Below are 17,193 nucleotides of genomic sequence, written 5' to 3'. Positions count from 1 at the left end.
GTCCTCACTTTGTTAGTTACACCAGGGGTTCTGCCAGTTTCCTAAGGGGCATTAGGTCTTTGAGGGTTTGAGCCATTTCAAGTGTGGGTCACTGTTCAATTTTGGGGGGCATCTTCTACCATCTTCCTAGGACCTAGGCATTAGGAATACAGAGAAGAAAGTGCTCCAGCCTGTTTGGGAGACAGACCCATGAAGAGACACAGGATGCAACAACTGGGGACAAGCTTTGTGGAGGGCTAGCAAGCCCAGGAGATAGTGCTTCCAGCCAATTTCGTTTAAAAATTGGAACCTGTGACCAATTTGCTCTGTTGTATGCCCTAGGCATCTGGTATGTGACACTGCATAGAGCAGGCGCTCTCTACCTGTGCTAGTGGCAATAGCCAAGTGAGCACATGGTCTCAGTGAAAGTTCCAGGACTTCCACCTAGCTGATGTGTCTATTTGGCCATCTGGGGTGCTTTTAGATTCAACAAACACTTGTAACAGTGGAAACGACTTGTAGCAGCATGACAAAGAAGTCCTTCGGTGACTAAAGCTCCTAGAAGGCAGATGGGGTGGTTCGTCCATCTAGGTGAGACCCCTGCAGAGACTAGCATTGGGCCTTACACCGAGAGGAACCCGATAAATATTGCTCATTAATGGTGGAGCTTTCTGTTGTCTAGGGACAAGCAGTCTCGGACGGTCACTGAGGACAGATGAGAGGGCGTGTCCAGTCTGTCTTTCATTCATTATCTCCCTGCCTGCAAAAGTAACATAGAATCTGCCATTTCTTCCCTCCTTGGGTGTAAAGGGCCAGAAGGCTTAAACCTGACCAGAAGGCCTTGAGAAGCAACATTAGCCAAATGAGGACAAGTTTTATCTCTGGATCACATTCCCACTTTTCACCCAAAGACAGGAGCACGTGTCTAGAGCACACACTGAGGCAAGCAGCTGGGTCCCAGACCGTATGGGACAAGGGCATGAACGTTCCCTTCCCCCAGCTCCAAACCCTGGCCCTTCCTCCCTCTGACCCCTTGGAGTCCTGAGCCAGAGGCCCTGCCAGGCAGGACGGTCCAGTGGATAGAGCATTCCAGAGCTGGGCCTCCTTCAGCAACTTCTTCTGGGTCAGTTTTCCCGGGCTGCCTGCAGGGCACCCCTGAGCTGATCCCAGCAAAAGGGGCAGGACTGGGTGGTCTGGGTACCCAGGAGCAGAGGCCCTCAGAAAGGAGCTAGGGCCTTAAGACCCAAATATCCGTCCCGGCATGGCTTCCCCCAGGACTCCACCGCCTGGCTGGGCTATACTTGATCTCTAGGCTCTCATCCCAGGGCAGGTGGATAATCTGTCACCCAGCAGGGGGAGAGGGACAGAGTCTGGCTGCAGACTGGCGTCTTTTCCAGGCCCCCGATCCACTCCACCCTGCCCCAGGGTGGAGGCCAGGACCCCAGGAGATGGAGGCTCTGTCCCAATCACCAGGCCTCCTTCCTCCAAGAGCAGGCCAGCTCTGGGACCTACTGAGCCAATCCCACCTCGGTAGTGTGCTCTGGCTCCTCCAGCAAAACAGTGTCAACTGTGAGTGGAGTTGTCTGACACCAGCTTCCCTTTGTGTCTCTATGTCCCCAAGAGCACAGGGCTTTCCAAGTGCCTCCAAGGAACCCAAGTCCTCTACAAACTCAGAGTGCTGGATTTAGAGACACCATGTAACGGGTGTTACCTCCTGTGCACTTTGGCCGCCCCTTCCAGACCTCTCCAAATCTCCACTTCCTTTCCTGTGGCTCATCAAAGGTGAGGGGTCCTCACCCAACCTGGTGCCTCAGATTCTGTCCTTCCACCCACGCGCCTATCACTGTTGTAGCTCCTGCCTCGATCTCCCTCTTCCACAGCGACTCCAGTGCCTTTTCCGTGAGCCCTGTCCAGTCCCTTCCCGAGCCCCAGACTTTCCCCGTGTGTACCCCCGCTCCTCTTCCTGCCACCGCTGGGGACAGGTAACCTCCCTAGAGCAAGCCCGCACCCCGCGCGTCAGGAGGCTCACCGCCGCCGTTCTTGTAGCAGAGGTAGGGGAAGCGCCACACGTTGGCCAGGTCCACGGCGAAGCCCACCACCGACAGCAAGAAGTCTATCTTCTTGCCCCAGGTCTCCCGGGGTGGCTCTTCGCTGCCGCGGGACGCCAGGAGGCACTGGACGCCGTTGCGCTCTTTCACCGCCAACAGCTCCGCAGTTTTGCGCGCCCGCAGGGGCTGCTCGGACTCCGGGTCCGTCCCGCCGTCCTCGGGCTGCACCTGCGGGTTCATCCGCGCCAGCAGCATGGGTGCGGCTGCGGGAGGGATGTCAGCGGTACCGGGAGCTCGCCGAGGCTCTGCTTGGATAAAGGGAAAAGATCTAGTCACGGAGCCATTCCGCCCTGCCGCGCCTTCCGAGACGCCCCGGAGCCCCAGGGACACCTCGGTGGGCGCGCGCGGAACCCACGCAGGGTTCCCAGCGAAAGGCGCGCGTGTGTTGGCCGCTTTGGCACCAGGCAGCGGCGCGCCGAGACGGAACTCGGAAGCAGAGGCCGCCCCTGCCCTCCCTGTAGGTCCGGCTTGGGACCTGGTCGCGCTTCCCGCATTCGGCAGCTCCCCTGGGTCCCCAACGACCTCACACGGCCGGGTTGGGACACGCCGAGTCCGAGGTTTCCCAGGGCGGTGACTTGGACCAACCAGTGCAGCTGTCTGCGCTCTCCCCCCAGCTTGGGTCTGCGCCACCTCCAAGCGCCCCAGGGGCCTCCCCGGACGTGTGCGCCTCTGCACGTCAAAGTCGCGGTCACTCTAGCTCTGCGTGCCTCGGCCCGGGCCTCCGCGGCCCATCTAGTGGGGTCCCGCGCGCAGGGCGCACTCACACGTCCGGCAGCGGTGGGAGCGCTGGGGCCGTGCGCCCTGCCCGCCGGGGACCCGCCCGCCTTGCCAAGCTGGGGGGGCGCCGGCTGCCGCTGGGCTCCGCCGCGTGGCGCTCGGGCGCGGCCCTAAGGGCGCTGCAGGCGCGGGGCGGCCGGCGGGGTGCGGGCTGGCTGGCTCTGGCCGCGCCGGTCGGGGGCCGGGCTGGTAATGTAGCCTGCGCCCCAGGTAACGCGCCGATTGCATTAACCCAGCGCCGGGCCCGCTCCGTCTGGAGCCCGTTAGCACTAATGGAGAGTGACAGTGCGGCCGAGGATGGGTAGGGGTGGGGGCGCGGCTCGGGCTCCGGGTGTGGCGGGAGCCCGGGTCCGGGCCACTCACTGGACTCAGGCGCGCGTCCCCTTTCCAGCCAGCACGGAGGCACCAGACACAGCTCTTGAGGCACCAAACTCTGAGCCCCAGCTACGCGAAGAGAGCGGAACCCCAGAACTAGGGGCTGAGCCGCCTCGGAGAGGGGGCCGGGAAAAGACCAGGGATAGCAAACGATCCGGTTTCAGTACCTGCTCTGTCTTCCGCGTCCGGCCTCTTAAACTACCCTGCTAGAGTTTCTCCACCAACAAAATGGGAACGTTCTACTCAGTGACAAGGACGCCAAACTGATGCTGGCAGGGCATTGGGTGGGTTTTGTTTGGCTGGTGTGAACTGGAAAGTCACAGCCCAGCCCTTACTCATCGTTTGTTATGGGCAGGCTGGTAAGGTACTGGAGGTTGTGACCCCTGTGCTATGAGACTCAGAACTATCATTCATTCACCCCTTCACTCCTTTTTCCTACATCTGCTTGCTATGTGCCAGGCACTGTTCTAGGCACTGGGGATGCGCGAGTGGACAGTTTGCTCAGAAATCCCTGACGTGGTGGAGCTTGCATGCTGTCAGGGGGGGGGGGCAGGGGAAAACAAGAAACATAACCAATAAATGCATTATCTCGGAAGTGAGAAGGTGATCTGTGGAATCCCCACAGAGTCATTCAAAGTGAATGAATTAATGGGGCTACAGGGGGGTGTTTAGAGGATGACAAATGCCCTCCGTGAAGGAGGCAGAGAGGAGAGGAAGGGAAAACGAGGAGGGTGGTGGGTCTGTCCTGGCCTTCTGGGAGCTGATGATTGGAGGAAGAAGGTCAGGGAAAGGAATGAGCAAAGGAGAGCCTGGAATCACAGGTTCCCATCCGTCAAGGATGTTAATCTCCTTTGACCCATGGACTATTTTGACAAGCCTGTGAGGAAAGCAGGAATGGAATCATCTTTTCCACTTTTCAGGTCAGGAAACTGTGTCTCTGAGGATTCCAGGGATCTGTCTGCGGTCCCACAGGTTGGAAGTAACAAAGTTGAGATGGGAACCCAGGTCTCCTGGCTCCCAGAAAAAAATTGAGTTTCACCAATTTATGGATGGAAACACTGGGAATCTCTCTAGTAATCACTTCCCTTTCCCCTTTGTTTATGCCATCTCCACCCAACTGGTCCTGAAACTCGCAGGCTCTGGGAGGCCTCAGCGTCCCCATGGAAGACCCCACCACCTTTCACAGCCACAGTCCTAGCTGGTCACCCCAGGGCCAGTATGTTTCCAGTCCTATGATATTCACCAGCTGCCAGAGCTCCTTCTAAAACTCAAGTCTGATCACCTCACGCGTCTGTCGAAAACTCCTCTGAGAGACAGCAACACATCAACACGATTTAATTAACCCTGGATTTGAGGTTTCATTTTATTTTCTTCTGTATAATTCTTTTTATTTGCCAACTTTTCTACAATGAGCTTTTGATAACCCACAATTTCTTAAAATCCTCCAATCTTTCCAAGATAATACCTAAACACCTTCAGCAGTACAGACACGATCCTGCCTGTCTAATTAGCCACGCCTTTTCCTATTCTAATTCTCTCCTCGTTCTTCCTACAAACCCTTTACTGCCTCCAAAATTTGTTTCATTTTTTAGCAACATGGGAGATACTCCACCAGTAGTAGTTCCCTGGACACTGATCCTTTTTATACCTCTGGGTTTCTAAATATGCTGTTTTCATCTTTCTCTTGTCAACCTAGAGAACTCCTAGTCACCCTTCAAAACTTCCGATGTCAACTCCATTGCGAAGGCTTCCCTAATTATATCTCACGACAGAGTAAACGCTTCCTTTATACTGCTTTGTGTATTTGTCCAGTAGTTATCTGTGTGACTTCCCCACCAAGGCCTGTTCCACGGCCTGTGCTCTAGAGGTGTGTACAAGATAGCACCAGTAGAGATCGCCATCAATGGTTGCGTTTGGTGTCTTTGGTTGGGATGGTTTATGCTGGATTCCTCCAGAGGCAGAACCTGAAAGAAAGAATTGAATTCAAGTAGTTTAATTAGGAGGCAACCAACCCCTGGAGACACTGGTGGAGTAATGGGAGGTAAGGCAGAAAAGGGAAAGAAACCAATAGAGGGAACATGAAGGGGCAGTTCCAGCTGTGGGCAGCTGGTGCGCAGTCCCGCTGGGGACCCCTGGGTGACTGCATTGACAATACCTTGGACATTCCACTCCCGGGCCAGGAAGCTGGAGCATTTATCCATTAGGGCTACTCCTAGGGTGCGAACCTGCTGACATTTCCAGCCTGCCTGGTGTGTGGACACTTCTGTCACCAGAAAAAGGCTTCCAGCAGAGCCCCAGGTGCTGGCAGTAGGAAGCTGATGGGTCGGGTCTGTGTTGGCAGGAACAGTGAATAATGAGGGGTGTGGGCAGAGCACTGGAACTGTTTGCTACCGGCATGGAGGAAGGCATCCCCCCCACCCCCATGACACACCATCAGAGGGCCAATCAGCACGTCCTAAGAGTTCCACCTTGTGGGTTCAGAGACTTCTGGGGGATAGCAGTGAGGACCCCAGGCTGGGGCTGGGCTGAGAGGAAGGCGTCCCTCTCCATCTCCGGTCCGATTCCCTGCCTACAGCTCCGAGAGCCACGGGGCCATGTGGCTTCTCTCTGTGCCCTGCGTCCTGCCCCTCCAGGTGGCCTGAGGGCAAGTGGGTGGGCAGGTGGCTGGAACTTTATCAGAGCTAACATGATCTCTGGGGAGGCGTCACTTCCACTTACCATGGCATTCGGTGACACAGGCCATGGGCACAAGACAATGGCTGGTGCTCTCAGTCCAGCTCTGTCCATCGCCCCACAGACGCCAAGACCCAGACACACTCAGGCTGGACTGCAGAATATTTGGAACCCAAGGGGCTGGGTTCTGGAAGTGTGCTGAGGATATGCTCAGAGCCTGCACCTCCATTGCACTGATGGGGAAACTAAAGCTAGAGAGGAGGTTTGCTTGTATATTTGTTTCCTTCCTCTCTTTTTTTTTGTTTTTTATTTGTTTGTTTGGCGGTTAGGGGGCAATAGAGCTATATATCCTTGCAGCTGACCTGCCCCGGGGTCATTAGTCACTGGTGAAAACTTACACTGCGTTTACAAACAGCATAAGAATATCCTCAATGAAAGACCACCCCACACCATGAGCTGAAATCAGTCTCCTTCAGGACACCTCCCACTAATGCTCCCAGCAGTTCCTCAAGGCTTCCAGCCCACTCAGACGTGGCTCAGAAGAGTCCCTAGATTCTCCTCTACTGAGCTCCTACCTGAACTTCCCGCTATCCCATGGGGCTGCGATTGTCAAGGCTTGGGTTGTCAAGTCCACATAAGGATACATTCATTCATTCATCTATCTCAACTATGAAAAGACATTGGCTTTTATTCTGAACGAGATGGGAGCCATTGGAGAGAGAAAGGGATAGGATCTGAATTCTCTTCCAAAAGGTCAGGCCTGGCTTTAAAAAGCGTCAGTCCATCGTTGACGTTCACGTGTACATTCTCTGCCTGGCTCTTAAACAGCATCTGGGGCTCACGATTTTCCAAACAGAATTTTTAACCTCCCCTTTCTGACCCACCCACACACCTGTTCCTCCTTGACTCCCTCAATCGAGGTGATGCCCTTTTCCTTCTAGTTCCTCCCAACAAACACCTTGGAATCGGCCTTGACTCCTCTTTCTCACAAAAGGAGTAAATACATCCGTTATGGACTCGCTAGTGCACCCTAGGCAAGCCTGGGTCCCATGGGTTTGTGGATTAGGCAGGGGCAGAGGCGCTAAGGGTGGGTCACATGAGTTATGGAGACAGGGGACTCACTCTGGCACCCCTCTCAGGGCAGAGGGGGATGTGGTTGGCTGACCACCTGGATGGGCCGTAATCAGGCTGGTACAAGGGCTCTGTCCATTCAGGGAACATTGAAACAGGATGGGACCTCAGAAACCTTTATGCCCCATTGGGCTCTGTTAGGAGACCAGACACTCCTTGGATAATCTGATGAAAGGTAGATTCTCCCAGAAATATGCACTTACACACAGAATTTTTAAATTCCATGTAAAAATGTACCATGCATAAGAAATACATAAGTTGTGTATGAACAGTTTAAATAATATTAATGATAAGAACATACAAGAGCACCCTCCCCAGAGCAAGAAAAAAAAATATTTCCGGGGCCGGAACGGTGACTCAGGCGGTTGGAGCGCCGTGCTCCTAACGCTGAAGGCAGCCGGTTCGATTCCCACATGGGCCAGTGCCAGATGGCTCAGTTGGTTGGAGCGACCGGGTCCTCTCAACCACAAGGTTGCCGGTTTGACTCCTTGACTCCCGCAAGGAATGGTGGGCTGGCCCCCTGCAACTAACAACGGCGACTGGACCTGGAGCTGAGCTGCGCCCTCCACAGCTGGGATTGAAGGGACAACAACTTGATTTGGAAAAAGTCCTGGAAGTACACACTGTTCCCCAATAGAGTCCTGTTCCCCTTCCCCAAATAAATAAAAAAATTCCCGACAGTGTAAAGACCCTGTGAGCCCCTCTCTCAGCATATCCCCTCACGCACACACACACACACACACACACACACACACAACTAAGTGAGGTGATGGAAAGGTTAATTAACTCAATTATGGTAATCATATCATGATGTATATGTGTGTTATATCATCACGTTGTATACTTCAAATATGTATAATTGTATTTGTCAATTATACCTCAATAAACCTGGGAAAACAAACAAACATCACTTCCTAACAAGTTTTCCTATCTTTTGGGGCAAGACGCTGCAGCTCTTTTTCTTTGGAAATGTCTTAGCAATGTTCTTCCCTACACATGTCAGCATTTGCTTGCTGAATTCCATGAAAAATCCTTTTGGAATTTCAACTATCATTGCATTGCGTCTATGCAGATCAATTTGGGAAGAACTGACATTTTACAGCGTTCAGTCTTCCCATCCCTGAGCACACGATATATCTCCATGTATTTGTCATCTTAAAGGGACACTTCATTTTAAACACAGTTTTAGGAGATTTGCAGATTCCCGCATGAAATCCATCTCAGAATTCCTTAAAATGACTGCCTGCCAATCTCTGTGCTCTTTTCGTTTTCCTCAAGAGACACTTCCCAATGGCTTTGCCAGTAATATTAATAAATATGACCTAAGTGATTCTTACAGCTGCCTTCTCACCCCCTTCCCACTTGTCTCACTGGCTCTTGGACATCTATTCCTAGGGAGCTTTCCCAGTTCAGCTTTTCCTGCAGCCTGGAGAGGAGAATGGGGTAGATGGGGGCTAGGGGGTAAAAGCGCGACTTAGGAGCCACATTGCCTGAATTTTTATGCCGACTCCACAACTTACTGGCTGTGAAATCTTGGCCAAGTTCTACTACTTCTCTGCGTCTCGGTTTCTTCATCTGTAAAATGGGTAGGAAGGTGACGATAGCAGTACCTACTTCGTAGATTTGTTGAGAGGACCAAATGAATGAAAACATGTAAAACACTTAGAACAGTGCCTGGTATAGCATATGTGTCACTTCTTATTGTTGTTTCAAAAAGTTTAATTTCTCCATGTCTGTGGGAGACAGGATCTCCTCCAGAATTTTTAGCTAGATTTATCTTTAATAACTTCTAATTCCTATTTTGGAATGAAATAGCAAATGTGGGTTGGTATAACAATTACGAGTGAGGCCTTTGGAGTTAAAAAAAGAAAAAAACTTAGTTCAAACCTTGGTTTTACTATTTGCCTGCTAGATGTCCTTTGGCTTCTGAGCCTCAGTTTTCCCACCTATCAAATGGGGATAGTATACCATTTAAGATGACCGATGGGAAAGAGTTTGTAATACAATCAGAAGGAACCTATTTATCAAAGCTCTGTGATGCCAGTAGCTGTCATGCCCTTGAAGGGCACTGCTTCTTCTTAGAGGCCTTTTGCCTCTTCCATGCTTTCCCAACTCATGACAGTCTAGCAGATTGGTAAAAGTGCAGATTCCTGGCCCCACCCCAAATCTGGATTCAATGGATCTGCTGTGAGAACAGGAATCTGTATATATGTAGCATATCTAATTCTTGTTTAAATAAAATAATCCCAGTATCAGTGAATTATGTTTCATAACCACAATTTCAGGTTGAGAGTGGCCGTTGCAATCTACATTCTCTTTGCCCAACCTGAGTACTGGCACTTCTTCCTTTTGCTCTGAGCTCACTTAGCAAAAAAGACACAGCCCCTTCCGGGCTGAGCTGTCTTTTCCCTGGGAAGTGTGAACGGGTGCCCTCTAGGGCATGGAAGGGAGAAAAGCTCCCTCATGCTCACTGTCTGGAGGACAGTCCTGGAGGTACCAGGAGCAGCCATCAAACCTCCAGAGCAGGTGTGTTTGGAGGGGGGCACTCACACTCATCAGCGTGATCATCAGGAGAACTCAGAACAGGCCCGTCAGCAATGCGGCTGAGGGCTGAGAGATGCTTTCCCAGATGCAGCTGGTCCTGCTCTGCCCTCATGCCCAGGAACCTGGATCTAACTAACAAGCTGCTTTGTGATGGAGAGGCAGACAGTAGTCTGTGCTCTGTGGACACACAGAGAACGCCTGCCTCCCCCCCCCACTTCTGTTACCCTTGGCCCCCAAGATGAAAGCTGACTAGTCTTAGGGAGGGAACCAGGGAGCAGGGCTCAGGGTAGGGGTTTTCTGCCCCTCTTTACGGTAACTGCCATCACCCTCTCCTTCTAATGTCCTAGGAGACCCCTGACCCCCTGGTCTCCCTAACGTGAGGAGCAGGCACAGGAGCACGTAACTTTCATGCTGGCTGCTTGGGGCTTCAAATCCTGGTTCTGTCAGTTATAGTATCTGTGTCATCTTGGGCTGCCGCATGCCTCAGTTTTCTCTTCTGTACAATGGGGCTCATCTCCTAGGTTGGTGGTAAGTGCTTCAGCAGTGCTTCAGCACAAACTAAGTACCCCGTGGTATTTGCTATCTATTTGGCAGTCTTTCCATTCCCTGAGCATTTACTGGTTCCAGGCACCATATTATGTCATATAATACGATTATTATCCCCATTTTATAGATTAAAGAATTAATGCTGAAAGTGGTTAAATATTTTGCTCAGGGTCACATGGCTAGGATGGGTCAGAGGGTGGGATTGGAACCCAGATCTAGGCTGGCTCCCGGGTACATGTTCTCAACCACTGCTCTATCCCAGTGGCTCAGTAGCTCCGTTTGGTCCTCACCCTCTTCGTCCTCCTTACCTCCTCCCTCCACACTCTAGCTCCTCATTCTCATCAGGGCCCCTCCCCTGTTTGGGCTGGGGTTCTGGAGGCTGTGGCTGATGCATTTCTGAATGCCAGCACTGTCTGTTTGTAGTCACCATCTTCTCTGGCCCTTTCTCCTCGGAACCAGAGTCCTACCCTCTCCAAAGCTCACGTCCTCCCACCCTGCCCACCCCACCCATCACCTCCAGGCCCTGCCCCGACACCATCTTGTTTCTCTTCTATTTTTCTTCTCTCTTCTCCCTCCCTCTGGCCGGCCCACCCGTCCAGGTCTTCTCCATCTGATGGCACCCCCGTTCCTTAGTGCTATAGAGTGCTCCTTTTCCTTACACCCAGGGATCTCACAGGAAAACCTGCCCCTCGCTGCCTCCATGCCTTACCCACAACTCCCAAGATCACACAGCCTAGTGGCAGAACAAAAACTCAGATCCTGGCTCCTGACACTGTCCATGGCTCTTCCCACACCCCACATCCTCGCTGGAGAGTGTTTATGAGACTGGTGGTTGGGCACCCCTGAAGGAAGGATGCGTGGGACAGGGACGCTGAGATGAGGCGGCTGGGGGGACTTTGAGGTCCTGGGAGAAGAGGGTCCAGGCCAGGTAGGATGCTGGGTGATGACAGAATTGAAGAGAGGTCGTCATTAGGCCATCCCTGCTTGTTCCAAGGGACATAGAAGCACACACGCTAACCCTCCACTGCACTGCTTGCCCTGTGGGGAGACCGGGGAGCTGGTTCACTCTGCCCATGAAGAGATGGGGGCGGTGGAGTGGAAGTCAGTCTAGGCGCTTGTCCCCACCAACAATAGAACACACATTTCTGTATCATTTGTATCATTTGTGCACGTGCGCTGGGGAGCATGAGGAGAGGCAGCAATGAGGACCTTGTGGCTTTAGGTGAAGGCCGAGGGGCAGACCTGCTGGCCCCACGGGGGACATGCGGTCAGAGAAGGGAGGTCACAGTTATATTCAGTGTGGCCCAAAAGCGGGAGCAGGACCAGAGCCCATAAGGACACATTGCAGGGAGTCAGGGCCCAGCTGACGGACCACAGCAGCGCTGTGTCAGGGATGGAACAGGCCGCCCTGCCAGGCTCCCAGGGGCCTCCAGCTGGAGCCTCAGTGTGAGGACAAATCACACAGAGGAGACTGTGTGAGGCCAGGGAAGGGGTCACGGGAGAAAAGGGGGCTCTACCTCAAGGCTTTCCAAATTCTGCTAATCATTGCTAATGAGTTTGCTAATAATAACCTCTTTCTTTCTCCCTGCCACCCTTCCCTCTCTTAAGAAGACTTCTCCACACCCCCAAACCACTTCGAAGCCAGGACAGCCAGACCATGACGGGACCTCACCGCCCTGTCCTGAAGTGGAGCAGCCCAGCAGGTCGATGAGACGGCCAATAGTTCAGGGTCACACAGGTCCTACTTGAAATGACTTTGACTCGCATGGGGAGGAAGCCCTTTTAACCCCGATGACTGAAAGCTCGTGTCTCACATGTCTGGCGTGCCTCTCTCTCATTCACTGGTCTCCATTTCAACAGAAGGAAGCCAGGCTGCGGGGCAGAGTCTTCAGCCCAAACAATTGTCAAAGTACAATTGAATAACAGTGTTTTCTTCTCATTGCATTTGTTTTCACACTTACCATCTATTTATGGCACGTGATAGTGGTTTTCGATTTATGATAGTGACATAAGGGATTTTTCCATGATTTATTACTTTTACCTTTATGACTTAAAATGTATGAAGTGTTTCAGACTTACATAAAAATACAGACAATCCTATAACAACTGGCTGGCTTAAGAAACACAAACATTAGAAACATGGTTGATGTTTCTAATCTCTCCTCAGTCATATTCCCCTCCCTCCCACCTCCCCCACCCAGCCCCCATCCTGTGCAGTGTTGATTATTTCCAAGCATGTATGTATGTTTTCACTGGATGATAGATAGACAGATAGACAGATAGATAGGAGACATACATTCCTAAAATTGTATGTGTATATTTGTAAGGCTTAATACACAGAGAGAAGGGCACTGAAAGGCACTGAAGGGCACTGAAAGGAAAAGTGCTCTTTTTCCATAGTAAATACCCCCATATAATCACCACCCAGGCCATCACAAAAATGACCAGTCCCCCAGAAGTCCCCCTTGTACCTCTTCCCAGCCAACATCTCCTTCTTCTTCCCCAAAGGTAACCCCTGTCTTGACCTCTATGATGTAATTCATTTTGCCTGTAAACAATAGAAAGTATTATTCTGTGCATGTTTAAAGTTTATACAAATGGTATCATTCCTCATGAATCTTTCGGCAAATGTTCTTGAGACTTTTCCATGTTGATACTTGAGCTTCCTTTTTAAAACAAATGTATTTAATTAAGATGAGTGAGTTGATTTAAAGGAAAGGTCAAGTGTATACTAAGACAAGTTGAACCGGGAGTGCCAGAATTTAGGAAACAGGGGATCTAACTCCACTACATTCCCCTTTTATAGGTGTGAAAACTGAGGTCAGAGATAGTAAGAGCCTCACCCCAGGTCATTCTGCAAGTTCGTGGGACCAGGGCCTCAACCCCAAATGTCTGAGATCTTTTCCACTATGTCACGCTGGCAAGAAACAGCCCCCTCCACCCTCTCCACAGCCACAGATATGCAGTCTGTTTCCTAGCCAGGGTGAGTCCTTAACCTTGAACTGCGGAAAGTAAACTGTTTTTGTTGAGTTGATTGTTTTAGAATTAAGCCTGGGATTGGGGCGTCGTGCTGTTGGGGGCACGAGACAGCTGTCCAGCCTTCAAAGTTATGACAAGTCTTCCACTTGGCAGCCCACCTCAGTGACCTATATTTTAATATGTGCTATTAGATTATTGCTAATGAGACATCTTAGGGATAAAAGAATTATGCTCGCTGCCTGGGCTGTGGTAAAAGTACAATTGAATTAAGGGCTGAAATCGTTTAGGACTCTGCTAGACAACCTGTCCCCCAGGCTGGGCCTGAATGGAGATATTAAGCTTTGGAAATTACCCAGGAAAAATAAGTATAATTGATCTAAGGTAACTTCACTCGTTTAAATTAAATAATGTGATTGTCACAGGCAGAAAGGACCAGGATGAGGAGCCGGACGGAAGAGCCTCGCTATCTGCAAACAAAGTTATAAGTAAAAGCCCCAGGGACCTGACTTTTCTCTGACAAGCTGAGCACCTTCCCCCTCCCCGCCCATGGCTCTGAGGACACTTGAGCATTAGCAGAAAATGGACCTTATCTGAGCAACACAGAGCCCGAGGTTTGGCAGGGACCCCCGACCACTGTCCTCATTATCCCCTCCCTAATACCTGAGCCCTGTTGCTGCCCCCAGCCCCCCAGTGTGGGGGAGACCCCCACCACCACCACCCGGCAGACTGTCCAGTGTCTGCATTCTTGTTTGGAAGAGATTTGTCTGTGGATGGCTGGCCAGCTGCTCTTGTGTAGCTTGTGTCCACCTATGAGTGGGGCCCTCTGGAACACGAAAGGCCAGCACAGTCCCTGGAACCAGCCTCCACCCCTCCCTCCCAGGCCACCATTTGTCACCGCACAGCTGTGTGTGGAATGCCAACCTACGCCAGGGCTTGGGCGGATGTGCTGCCTTTGCACAACCTGGGAAGACCTGGGTCCTATCTCCAGGGAGCTCATGGGCTGAAGGAGAGAAACTACCTCCCTCCCGGGGCCTAAATACCTGCACTGCACCAACTCTTTCATTAAATCCAGGTTATCTGGGGGCAGCGCTTGTCCCCGTGCAGTTCATAAAACGGCAGAGGCTCTCCTAGGCAGGGCAGGTCCTGCAAACCTGTGAAGACACCGAAGTCTCACCTCCCTCCTCCTTCTCCTCCATCGCCTCACACTGGCAGCTTGCTTTGCCCCACCCTCCGCCCGCCTGCTCCTGTCTGAACTACCACTGGGTGACATGACATAGCTGACTGCCTGGGAGGGGACACTTGGGGGCTCCCCAGCCCTCCCAAGCTGCCCCTGATATGACTGCTTCTGAATCCTTAAAGCCCTTGCTTGGCCCTTTTGCTTTCACTGTTACCCTCTTTAGGCTAAAAACCAGCTAGAATATGTAGATACAAGAGATTTCCTTCACCCATCCTTTCTGTTTTTCCTTCCTCCCTCCCTCCCTCCCTGCCTTTCTTCCCACAAGTACTTTCTGAGCGACTGTTATGTGTCAGCGACAGTTCTAGAGCCAGGACTTTGGTGGTAAACAAGACAGATAAGGTCCCTGCTTAAACTCCAGCAGGGGGGAAGAGTCTAGAAACAATAAAGCACGTAAATAAGATAGCGATGATTATTGACGAGGGCTTGGACACAATACCGGAGCGGCAGGTTGGCTCAGAAAGTCTTGAAGGCCCGTGGGCCAGCCTCTGGGAAGCCCTCTCTGAGGCCTCCCAAGATGAGAGACCGGAGGTGAGCAGGACTCGGTCCCTGCAGAGGGCAGGGAGGGGTGACTCAGGCAGAGGGCGGCACCGTTGGGAGAAGAGGTGAAGAGGTGAGCAGGGGCCTGATTTTAAGGTGCCTTCTGGCCACTCTGAGGAGGATGGTGCTTACTCGATGCAGGGAGAAAGCCTTTGGCGGCTCTACACGGAGAGCAGCACTACTGAAATTGTAGTTAAAGGCTCTGTCTCACTGCTGCATGCAGGTCATGGTCTGGGATGGAGCAAAGAGCTGGTCAGGAGGTTCTGGGGGCACTGGGAGCCATGAGAAGGTGGTGAGAAAAAGGGGTTGAGGCTTCCCTCCCAGACAGGAAAAGGAGGATGGGCAGGAAAGCAAACGGCGGCTGTGGTGACTGGAAAGCACCCCTGTAAGAGCAGTCTGGGGACGCTTTCTGATTCTGAAAAAATATAAAGAAATCCATAAAGCGTATGGACACATTCTCTCTAGTTCTTTACAGATATGACTGCCCTGGCTCAGAAAACTACCTGATTTGCCCCTTCCTGCTGGGAAACCATCTTGGGGCCCCTCTCTGTCTTTCAACATTGGACAAATTGGATGAGCTTCAAAGGGTGCCAGCCCCTGACCCACCCAGGAATGGGCCTGCTCTCTGGATGGGTCTGTGAACAGAGCAGAACACAGATTTTCATTGTTCTTCAGTACATCCCCAAATATCACCCTGTCAACAAAAAAAGGTGACTTTTAGTATGTGGGATAGGAGAAATCTCTATTCCTGAAAAGCCAGTTATTGAGTTGAGGCGATGCCTGTATTAGTCCCCAGAGAAGGTGTATTTAAAGCAGAAGCAGCAGCTCTGACTTTAGCAGTATGAACTTCTTTTTCTGTTAGCTCAGGAGAGAAAATGGATTGACTCCTGCACACCTCAATCTTCCCCTTTGCACTCAGCACAGCAATCACTTGTTGGGCCTCATCCTTTCCTTCTGTGTAATGGGCAAGATGCTTCCCAGTGTTCACTCGTGTTCTGACATTCTATATCCTTATTGAGAGGGACAGATAAATGGTAGACTTATCGGCACTGTAACGGGGAATGAAGGAGACTGCTTTGAGCAAATGGTGAGCCCTTTGCCTGCCTAATTGTGACCTGGGGTTGGGGGCTGCCATTGACCAGGCAGGAATCAAACAAGAGGGAAGGCCAGGGCAGGATGGTCCTGCTGCTGAGAAGACTCACATATCCATGTGTAATTACATTTCCCGACTTCTCCTATTGTTTTGGTCACCTGGGGTCTTGACAAAGCCTTCATTACTTTCCAATTGTCTGATTTTTTTTCCTCCTTTTCTCTTACCATCAGACTTTGAAATCAGCTCAGTGACTCAGCCATTTGACTTCTTATTAATTCCAGGCCCCTGTGTTCTATCTGTTCATTCTCCTTCTTGTGTCTCAAAAGCGTTGCTTGTACTTGAACTCTTCTGAGCAGCTACAAATTAAGCCAATGTTGAGGATGCCCTGCTACCTTCGCCTCTAAAGTCTCAGAATTCTGGGTTACCTTCCGCTGGTCATGTTTCATTCTGTGCTGAGAGCTCCAAGTCCCTCTAGAGTGGACAGAGAATTCTGAATTCTCTCCTCCCCCCGCCAAACTGGTCAAATGAACATCAGAAGCTGTGATAATTAGATAAATCACAAAATTTCTGGACAGTTTAGAGGTTGTCCAATTAGCCCTTCTTTCTCTCCACCCTGTCATCCACAAACAGTAGCCATTTAACATGGCTTGAATGCCTCCCATGATGGAGGGCTCACTTCTTCCAAAGGCATGAGTTGCGGAGACCTATCTAATGGTTAGGCAGCCCTTTAGGTCAAGCTGTCTCCCTATAGTTTCAACCTGCTGGCCCTGGGTTTAGCCCTTGGACCCACACAGAGAAGGTGATCTCTCCTTCTATGAAACAACCCTGAAACTTTCCCTGGAGGAAAATCCCTGTCCCACCCCATCACTACCCACCCATGTGGGGTTTTCCTTTCTCTGTCACAGACACCTTTAAGTGTCTTTAGAGACTGATTCCAAATCAAAACTCCTGGAATTGCCTTTGGAATTCAGCAGCTGCCAGGAAATCAAAGCTAATTGCTTAAGAGGCCACGGGGACACCTTACTTTCTCCTCCTCAGACACTGACTTTCTCAGGTTTCGCTGATCCGGTTAGTGCCGATTGCATCCTGGTGAAACACAAATATTTGCACTGCCTCATCACCCCTGAGGGGTCCACCCATTCTCTAGGGACAGGCCCTAATCACTCATGATCACTCGGGAAGGGGCCCGAGAGATCACTAAAGCAGCGGTGGCA

At 51.4% G+C, this 17,193-nt stretch overlaps 1 protein-coding gene across 7 annotated transcripts in view; it reads right to left on the bottom strand.

The window, feature by feature from the left end:
• Positions 1-3,576, bottom strand: part of SLC6A2 (solute carrier family 6 member 2) — a 44,184-nt gene extending 40,608 nt beyond the window's left edge. The window contains exons 1-2 of one of the 7 annotated variants that reach the window (XM_081032924.1): positions 3,407-3,576; positions 2,009-2,332 (exon numbers count right to left, since the gene is read on the bottom strand). In XM_081032924.1, the coding sequence (XP_080889050.1) occupies positions 2,009-2,282 (274 nt within the window). In that variant the 5' untranslated portion in view covers positions 2,283-2,332; positions 3,407-3,576. Of the gene's footprint in view, positions 1-2,008; positions 2,336-2,609; positions 3,093-3,227 lie in introns of those variants that run through there. The other 6 variants (XM_081032929.1, XM_081032926.1, XM_081032930.1 and 3 more) reach the window with 6 other exon arrangements.
• Positions 3,577-17,193: the final 13,617 nt, after the last annotated feature.

Source organism: Rhinolophus hipposideros (genome assembly GCF_964194185.1).
Source record: "Rhinolophus hipposideros genome assembly, chromosome: 21".
Taxonomy (NCBI): domain Eukaryota; kingdom Metazoa; phylum Chordata; class Mammalia; order Chiroptera; family Rhinolophidae; genus Rhinolophus; species Rhinolophus hipposideros.
The sequence above is the reverse complement of the archived record's forward strand: the minus strand, read 5'-3'. Positions and strand labels throughout refer to the sequence as shown.